This window comes from Castanea sativa, chromosome 3, assembly GCF_040712315.1.
Source record: "Castanea sativa cultivar Marrone di Chiusa Pesio chromosome 3, ASM4071231v1".
Lineage (NCBI taxonomy): Eukaryota > Viridiplantae > Streptophyta > Magnoliopsida > Fagales > Fagaceae > Castanea > Castanea sativa.
This window is the reverse complement of record NC_134015.1, coordinates 20,497,740-20,507,877: the sequence shown is the minus strand read 5'-3', so window position 1 is coordinate 20,507,877 and position 10,138 is coordinate 20,497,740. Positions and strand designations below refer to the sequence as shown.

Sequence of the window (10,138 nt, the reverse complement as noted above, 5' to 3'; positions counted from 1 at the left end):
ATAGGAACAAATAAGATTTTGATTTAATAATTTTATGAGAAAAAAAAAACTTCAAAAAAGAGTAGCTTAATAAGAGAAGTGACATTGTTACATGTAAAAAACAATTTGGGCAGCCACACGACCATATTCATTAAACTGGCAGGGATATTCGGTTGAAATGTGATTATTTTAAAACACATATTTTGCTCGTCTCTTCCAGTGCACATAAGCACCAGAGAGTAATCCAAGTCATTTGTTACATATGATATTTCGTCACTAACTCTTATGACGCATATGAAGGTTGTGAGAAAAAAAAAAATTGCTATACACATAATAACCATACATTACTAATTTATAAATCAAAAGTAATAGCATGTCTTGTATTAGAGCACTTGCAGCAGTGGAGCTAAATAGCTATATAGCTATTTTAGCTCCACCAAAACACCAAAAAGAAGCATGCAGCAGTGAAGCTAAATCTATATTTTTTTAGCTCATTGCTACAGTGCACATCTATAGATAGATGTGCACTATTCATGAGAGCTAAAAAAAAATTAATTTTTTATTTTGTGTTCATATTACCTTTTTTATTATGGTATTTTTATCGTAGTGAGATGTATTATTTTATTGTGGTAGATATATTATTTTATTGTGATGTTTATATTATTTTATTGTTTTGAAAGCTAAAATAGATCCACTGCTGCAGCATGTGTGTAGGTAAAATAGATAAAGTAACTTTTAGTGGAGCTAAATTGTTAAATTTTTAGCTCCACTGCTGTGGATGCTCTTAGGTGCTAATTTATAAATCAAAAGTAATAGCATCTCTTCTATTAGTTTATAAATTATGTTGAAATTATACTAGTACTCAAACAATATCGTATAGAAGAAATAGGTAAATATATAAACTTATTTTCCTGTTGTACTATTAAATTGGATTAACTAACTTGTTTGGAACTTTTTTTTTTTATGTATTATCTACACATAAGGAACCTAATTATAGAGAGCAATGCTAGAGGAGCATTTTTTATTTTATTTTTTCAACTTGCTAAATATCAATTTATAATTGGAGTAACAATACTTTCATATAAGTCTATTACTGATACTACCTACTATTTTTATTTCTAAATCAAGATAAATTAATTTAATGCAAATGGTTAAAAAAGTTTGTAAGTCTAGATTTGTTGAATTAAATATCATCTAGAATGGCTGGAATGCAAAACTTGTTTTATGGGAAAAATAAAGAAACTCTTATGGACGGCAAAACTTTTCAAGAACCCAAAAACAAAAGTGAAAGTGAAAACAAAAGCCCCGTATTAATGCTTACCGCCAGCCAAAGGTTTGATGAATCGTGCAATTTTATTGCAGCACTTAACGCAAATTATCATACCGCCGGCCAAAGGCTTGATGAATCATTTTTATGCCGGCACATTTAACCTAAAATATCAACGGTAAAAGTGGAGGGTATTTAGGTCATTTGATTAGATTCAAGTCAATTCCAAACTTCCATGACTCTGACAACCAAAATTTTATCTTAAATGAGGGAAGCAATCGAGATTCGAGAATAGAAGCTTTACCCATTTAATTTAATCCCACATTTATTACTTTCGTATTCTTCATTTATTACTTTATCATTTTTTTCATCTCTTATTTTAAGTGTTTCTAATGTGTAAACCATATGGAGAAGAGCGCTTTGTAGCACCGATCAAGGGATTGCTTGCAATCCAATACTCTCTGAATATGAAAAACAACCACCTCCATAGATGTCTCCCCAATACGTTGAAATTTCAACAATAACTATTTCCTTCCTCGGGTTTCATTACCTCAAATTCCAAACCCTAGATTCTCATAATTTAAATGGTCAATCTGATTAAGTATTTACTAGCTACTGTTCTATATTTGCATAGATATATTGTATTTACAAGTTGATATTGCTTATAGAATCGTCTAAAAGACCACATTACTACTAGAGGACATTTGGAACAAATGTAGAAACAAATTTATTGTCTAATTTGGTCGGCCTAGTAAGAGTGAGAGAGAGAGAAAAAAAAATGTACATCTCTTAAAGTTAAATGTGCTGATGCTCTCAAAGATGAAACTAAACTTTTCTTTGCTTAAAAAAAATTACATGTATATAATATTAAAATTATGTATTGTTATGAAGAAGTACAGAATTTTAATTATGTTGAAGATAATACGACTTGCAAATGACTTAGGAAGAGTAGAAAACAACTCTAATAGGTAGCTTCTTTTAAAAAATTTCCCCCGTAAACAAAACTAAAACATACATTTAAAAAGTTAATTATAATTATCGATACTTAATGCTAAGTAATTCTAAATGTATGTTGAAGGTGGTAACATATCATATTCACATTCGGATATACCTACATTATTAGGTAAAAGAGAAGTGGGACAAATGCCACGTGGCAGTACCAAAGGATGGAAAGCTCACCATGTTGAGTGGTACTTACAATTTTACTATATATAAAAAGGTGAAACCAAGGAATGGAGACTGTGAAGGAAAGGAAGATAAAGAGAGTCGTAGAAGCAAGCAAGTGTGTGCGGTTTCAAAGAAATATTAATGGCAAAGTGTATGGTGGCAGATACACATTGAAGGAGTGCAATAAAAGGGGGTTCGTTTCAGTTGGGTAGGTCTGTGTTTTTATAATGCTTTGAAGCCTGGCCTCCAGCTCTTAAATTTCTTTTGCTTCAAGTTGTGCTGTTCCAAAGAACAAAAATATTTAAAACAGTATATCAAATATTGAATCCAATGCAGGCAATGATGACCTTGATGCTGAAAGTCCAAGGGGGTCTGTGCATGATTTAATTAGCCTCCACCCACCACCCATCCTCACCATTAATGCAACTCCTTTTCTTTGTTCCTTTCTTTGTTTGTATCGGTGTTTGGGTTTAGTAATATCAAGAAAAAAGTCAGGGTTTGCTTTGTGCTCTTGGTTTTGCTAGTAATGTTGTTCTAGTTTTCCCCAGTTTCTTGGCACTGAATGAGATATGGGTATCGTTGGAAGGAAGAGAGGGTTTTTAGCTCTTCTTCTGCCTATCTGTTTTGCTATCTTGCTTGGGAGATTTCCTATGGTTTTGGGTCTAAATTACACAGAACATAGGCAAGTGAGCAGCTTGAGACTTGAAAGAATAAAGACGCACTTGGACCAGATTAACAAGCCTGCCGTCATGACCATAGAGGTATGTGTTTCATTTCTTTGTAATTCAACTGATACTTCGTGTGTTTTCGACAAAGACGTTCAAAATTTAAATTCCTTCTCATTATTAATTTTTTTTTCCTCTTTCTGTCATATATTTTGATTAGATTTCATGATGGTTTGCTTTAATTATTTGTGATATTATCTTTCAATCTTCCCAGAGCCCAGATGGAGATATCATTGATTGTGTCCATAAAAGAAAACAACCTGCTTTAGATCATCCTCTCTTAAAGAATCACAAGATCCAGGTACAAAAGCCATAGCATAAAGATATATACCAACCTTACTTTCTCTCTCTCTCTCTTTTCCTTTTTCTTTTCTCTCAAATACATAATTATTTGTTATAATGAGGATTATCATTGTGTTAATGTCACAGAGACATCCTCAAGAGATGCCCAAAGTGAGAATGATGAAAGAAGATGGGGTGAGAGATGAGAAGAGTAATGAAGTAGTGAAAGGTGCATGGCAAATGTGGCACCAAAATGGTACACGATGTCCAAGAGGAACGGTTCCCATACGGCGAAGCACAATGCATGATGTATTAAGAGCCAAGTCTTTGTTTGACTTTGGGAAGAAGCAACGTAGGGTTTCTCTTACTAGGCGCACTGATGCACCCGATGTAGTCAGTGGCAATGGCCATGAGGTATGCTATATCTTATCTCTATAAATCCTTGTATGCACGACTTGGTTTTGATTATCATCTTCTACATCATTTCCTTGCTGTACCATCATAATCATCATCATCATCTTCTTATTGACATTCGAGCAATACCTAATGATTCTAGTGCCTCTTTTGGTATATGGACGATGGGTCTTAAAGCCCACCAACCCCATTCCCCTATTTACCTAGTAAGAAAAACAAAAATCAATACTTCTTCTCCTTTCAACATAGTAAGAGGCATAAGAAGTACCATATTGGACCAAAAGTAAATACAGTTGAAGTTTTTAAAAAGGTTGGTACACTTAAATCTTTTTCTTTTGGATTTGATGATGAACTTAATTAAATCAAATGGGAAAGAAAACTAAAAAAAATAATAATAAATAAAGGAAGGAGAATATTGACCTAAGGTTTTTTTATTTATATCCTTATGTTCGAAACTCCCCCTTGCATTGTCAATTTATTGAAAAAAATCACGGCATCCAAGTTTGAAAGACTTTTTTTAATGCATTTCATGTGATGTATATCCCAGTAAAGGAAGCATTCCAAAATATAAAATTATTTTAATTCGGTGAAGTTTGAAAGAAATCCATGAATATATGTAATGGTTGATATCACTCTTTCTTTTTTCCCCCACACAATATGCATTAAATGAGATCTACGGTCTACCACCTCAATTTTGAGGCAATAAATAGCTTGTTTCCTCTTTTCAGTTAAATTATTTGGGTTCTTACATGAAATGGTGTAAAGAATAAAGTTGGAAGATAATGTTTTTGCTTTTCTTTTCTCTACACAGAAAAAAAAAATCTCCCACATCAACAAAAAAGCAAAATTGAAAATTTTCACTCCTTGAATTTTACTGAATTTTAACCATTTGATTATTTTCCATTACCTTGACCTCCACCAGATTAACCTCTAGACTTTCATTCAAAATTATTAATATTCAGTTCATTGTTGGGATTTGTGTTTCTTGTTGTTGCCCTTTAATAGCTCTTCTTGTTTTTTAATATTCAATGAAGTCAATACTTTTATGAGTTTATCTTTTGGGTTATTAAATGGATTCAATTTTAAATTCTATTTGATTTGTTGGTATACACATTTATAGCACGCAATAGCCTACACTGGAGCGCAAGAAGTGTATGGGGCAAGAGCAACAATAAACGTATGGGACCCAGCAATCCAAGTGGTGAATGAGTTCAGTCTCTCCCAGATTTGGATTCTTTCCGGTTCATTCGACGGCTCAGATCTCAACAGCATAGAAGCTGGATGGCAGGTACTTCGTCCATTTTCTGTCTAGCCAAACACACACTCCCCAACAATCTTAATTATAATATTCTATCATTTATTGTATTTTATTAGTAATTGTTTCTAGAAAATATGAAAAACATTTGAGTTGTACATTTATAGAATTCTGAGGTTTTCCAATTAATGTAATGCAAGTTACAAGATTCTCTTTGAACATTAATGGTAGTATCTTTATTTTATTTTTTTGGTTGAAGTACCATAATTAAAGTAATAAATACTTAAATAGGTTAATTAATTATAAAACTTTGAATTTTCTGAAGTTTTGATCATTCTACTAGTCAGGTCAGTCCGGAGCTTTATGGTGACAGCAGGCCAAGATTGTTCACTTACTGGACGGTCAGATCTCTCTCTTCCTTAATACAACCAACTGTTATTATTATTTTAGTTGTTGTTATAATTATCACAATAATCATTCATTATTATTACTATTATAATTTACGTCTTGCTTTCGATATGCAAAGAATGGAATCATTTTGAGCAGATGATCATGTGGATTACTTTCATGTGGTTAGAGACATAATGATTCCCTCTTACTAAGATTACATTATGTCAAAGTCAACTTCATCTTCTAGGGCAGTGAATCTATTAGAATTTATTTGGGAATTTTTCATAGCTCTATAAGACCTATTGATCTGTAAACACGTGCACCAAAAATCGTAGCATTAGTTGTTCCAAGTGTACCTTTTTTCACACTTGATTAACTAAATTGTAGAGAATGTTGCACCTTTCTGGTGTGACCTAAGTCCAAATTAATGCTAACTTTGTGTTTAGCAGGAAATAGACCATGCTAAAATGACTTCGCTGCCGCCCAAAGGCCACAAACTAGTGTGAGAAGAGAATTTGAAGATATTCATATTCTTATCCCTCTAACTGCAAGAACAAAACATTAGGCAAACTTGAGTATGGAAACATTGGAACCTTACTACTAAGGATACCTATACCATTGGAGATATTAATGCCGGATTAAGAACTTAAGCTTTTAAATCTTAATTTAAAGTCACTGATTTTAACAGAAATGAAGGCATTTGTGGGGTGATTACACCCGAATAATAGTGTACCCTTTGACCCTTTCACAAATTGTGGTTTTTTTTTTTAATAAAATAATATAAAATGGTGGTAAGTGCTTATAAATTTTGTAGACTTAGAATAGATGTTATGGTCCTTCGCAAGGGTCACATTTGTTTGAAGGGATATAAAAGTTGTGACCTTCCATAAAAAGGTGTCTAACTATCTATAAATATTAAATACGACACAAATGATCATGTTAGGCCATTCCATTCATTTTCCTTCTTGACGTGATTTCTATATTTGATTTCCACGCTTATTGCAAGACTTTCACCTATACTTGCACTAAGACCAATAAAATAAAAGTTTGTGAATATCAGAATCTCAACTATTTCGATAAATGATAGGACTGTGCTTGACTTGAATCTTGTTTACATTTAAAAAATATAGAAGCCAAAGACATGAATTTAAAATTAAAAAGGATAGTGGGTTAGATCTAGAGACTCTTGTGTCCAACATGACCTCTTTAGTATACATATCTTTTAGTGTATATATTTTTTTTTAAAGAAAATGCTAATAAGTGCCTTTAGGAAATTGGTTAACAATCCATTTTAAGAAAATTTTAAAATCATTTTTATGAAAAATGAAAAAAGCTGTCAAACATTAATTGTTTTTTTTTCTTCATAAAAACTTTTTTTAATTGGATTGTTAACCAATGTCATAAGTCGTTAGCATAATTTTTTTTTATTTTTATAATAATTCAATACTTACAAAAACGGGGGAGGGAGATTCAAATCTTGGTACCAATAAAGGGCAGCGTGCTATATTAATATTAATGAGTTACAAACTCTTATCCTTTTAGTGCATATGTAAGATTTCAAAAGTTGCCGCATTGCAAGTTCTATTGAATTTCTTACCCTGCCCTTTTGCACATTCTGAATCGAGCCTAGTAATGAATGAATTCTCATTACGGTAGTGTTTAGCTAACAATCATTTGAGGCCAGTTAGTATTGAGATGAATTAGACAGCCACAGCGCTTCATTATTTTGGTGGATTCTAAAGCCATTTACAATTGAGATTCGAGACTCGGAAAACTATGTACATTGACCCACGACTTTATTAGAATTCATTAGCTGAGGGCATACTTGTCATTGGAATTTTGACATTTTGTCCAACGTATAATCAAGGTGTGAATTAAATTGTAGTGCCTTGGCTTCCAGGAAAATGTCATATGGAATTCTTAGCATTTATATGTGACAGATTCTAGGTGAAAGTATTTAATATTCGCCTTATCATTCTACCCCTTCATAAATGATGAATGGATTCTGAATCCCACATATGGAACCGGTTTTAATAAATAGGACAAAGGCTCACATGCTCGTTGAAAAAAAGTTGAGACCTTACATGCGGTGTCTAACTAGTAGCTAATGAATTTTCCTTAAGTCATCCAAGCTCTTAATTAAGTCTTAATTAAGTATAGAGTGGAGCAGGAAAAGTAGAACAGAAGATTTAGACTCCTTAATTAATAAGGAAAATGTTAACTGATGAAGTGATACATCCACAATATTTTCATAACATTTTTATAATAAATTATAAGTGATTAGTTATTATTAGTTTAAATTTGAACATAATACTAAGATTACTTTTTTGCCCCCAATAATAACAATCTGTCACTTAGGATTTGTTGAAAAAATGTTATAAAACTATTGTGGATATAACATTTCTCTAATAATTGACTACAATAGCCGAATTATATATTTTTTCGTTTTTCATTTTATAAACTCCCAAATACAAAAGAAAATGCACTATTTTATGCTTTTAAAAAAGCACTATTTTATTTATTTATTTATTTCATTCTATTCCTTTATAATAATATACGTATTTATTCTATACTTTTATCTTCTCCCAAATATATTGTTAGTTAACGCATGTATATTCAAACAGGTGTAGATATGCTTTTACCTATGCTTGTAAAAGAATATATAACTCAATTTAGCGAAGCAATGCAACTAATCCCCTTTTTTATATTGATAAAGAGAAATTTAATCCTTTTTGTTATATGTTACAGTCTGATTCGTATCAGGCAACAGGGTGCTACAACCTTCTTTGTGCAGGATTTGTGCAAACCAACAGTAGGATTGCCATCGGAGCTGCCATTTCTCCAGTATCATCATTATTATCCAATCAATACGACATCACCATACTCATTTGGAAGGTACACATACATCATTTTCATTTTTTTTTTTTCAGTTTTTCTAAAACTACATTGTATGTTACAACTTGTTGAATTGGTTGACCATAAATGGTAGAGAATTATTTACACATGTACTTACCACTTTTAACCTTCCACTTACCATATTATAGTTGTGACAAAAAAATTGTGTACTAAAATTTCTCGGTTACATTTAGGGGTATAGCCAGAAATTTTTGTTTGGAGGGCTAACTTATGATATTAATTTATTAGTTTATACAAACTTTTATAAACATGCACAAACACATACATCTATACACACATATAATTTAGTATCCTTCATAGTGAATTCCTAAAGTTTTCATTTTTAATATAAGTTATCAAATTGTACACCAAAGTGAGTACAAAAATTTTAATTGAATTAATGAAATATTCAAAAATATAAATGATCCAAAACTTTAACAGATATGTGAACATATTTTACAATAACAAATGAATGTGAGGAAAAAAAAAAACATTCTCTATAACTACTAGATCAATTGGACAATTTTTTTAAGAGCATGATTGGACTAGCTCATATATTTCAAGGGGGAAAGTACCATTTTTTTAGGCTAATAAGTAAAATTTTAAATATTTTTATATAGTATTAAAATATTTTTAAAATTTTTCATGTAGCTCCGCTCTATTTACATTACTTCACATCACATGACATGTACATCTAATTGTGTTCTTCTTTAATTTAAATAGGATCCAAAACTAGGAAATTGGTGGATGAGCTTTGGCGACAATACACTAGTAGGATATTGGCCAGCGGAGTTATTTACACACTTAGCTGACCATGCCACTATGGTAGAATGGGGTGGTGAGGTGGTGAACACACGGGCCAATGGAGAGCACACCTCAACCCAAATGGGCTCAGGTCACTTTGCCAATGATGGGTTCGGAAAAGCAAGCTACTTTCGGAACCTAGAGATCGTTGATGCTGATAATAGTCTCAGCTCAGTGGAATATATCTCAACCCTAGCTGAAAACACCAATTGTTACAGCATCAAGAGCTCCTCCAACAATCAATGGGGCACTTACTTCTACTATGGGGGCCCTGGGAACAATCCACAGTGCCCATGATCATATATTATATAATCACCATCAAGTTCGACATATTATCATCATCATTATTGATATTATCATATATCTTAATCATCACAATATATAACTTGTAGGTCCAAGTAAAATCTCCATCGCTAAATTCTTTTATGTGTAATTATAGAATGTATGCTATTTCCACCTTTGTCTATGCTACTACCACATTTTTTTGGATGTGAGGGTTTGTATTAATTGAATAAGACAAAATTAAGCATTGTATAAACAGGGTTGGAAATAGCAGTATTTTGGATGGGTATATTTTATTTCAACGTTTAATCAGTTGATTGTTATAGCACAAGTTTACTGTTCTTTTAGTTTCAATTGGCGGAAAGAAAGGTTGAGTAGAGTTACACTCTTTCTACACCATTAGATTTAAGTAATTCTAACGGTCACAAATATGAACTCATTAATATTGATTACCATATCATTTATTATCCCTTATTTTTAAAATTTCCATATTTGTCTCAATTCTCAAAATGTGTTTACATTAATCTCAACCAAAATAACTGAAACTTTTTATTTTCATATATCTAACTCTATTTCCATATTTTTTTTGAATTTCCATATCGTGGCCCTTAAAAAGAATTTAGAATCTTAGATAAAGACTTTAGTACCAGTTCACAACAAATCTACATTAAAAAATTC

The 10,138-nt window shown here is 31.8% G+C and overlaps 1 protein-coding gene across 2 annotated transcripts; it reads left to right on the top strand.

The window, feature by feature from the left end:
* Nucleotides 1-2,483: 2,483 nt before the first annotated feature.
* Nucleotides 2,484-9,791, top strand: LOC142627726 (protein neprosin). 2 transcript variants are annotated; one of them, XM_075801591.1, is made up of 8 exons: nt 2,484-2,621; nt 2,750-3,174; nt 3,353-3,439; nt 3,568-3,834; nt 4,955-5,122; nt 5,437-5,490; nt 8,228-8,374; nt 9,098-9,791. In XM_075801591.1, exons 2-8 carry the CDS (start codon nt 2,983-2,985, stop codon nt 9,473-9,475), a joined length of 1,293 nt encoding a protein of 430 aa, XP_075657706.1. In that variant the 5' UTR covers nt 2,484-2,621; nt 2,750-2,982; the 3' UTR covers nt 9,476-9,791. The 2 variants fall into 2 exon arrangements, with proteins under 2 accessions (XP_075657706.1, XP_075657705.1); XM_075801590.1 differs by lacking the exon at nt 2,484-2,621 and having other exon boundaries at nt 2,630-3,174.
* Nucleotides 9,792-10,138: the final 347 nt, after the last annotated feature.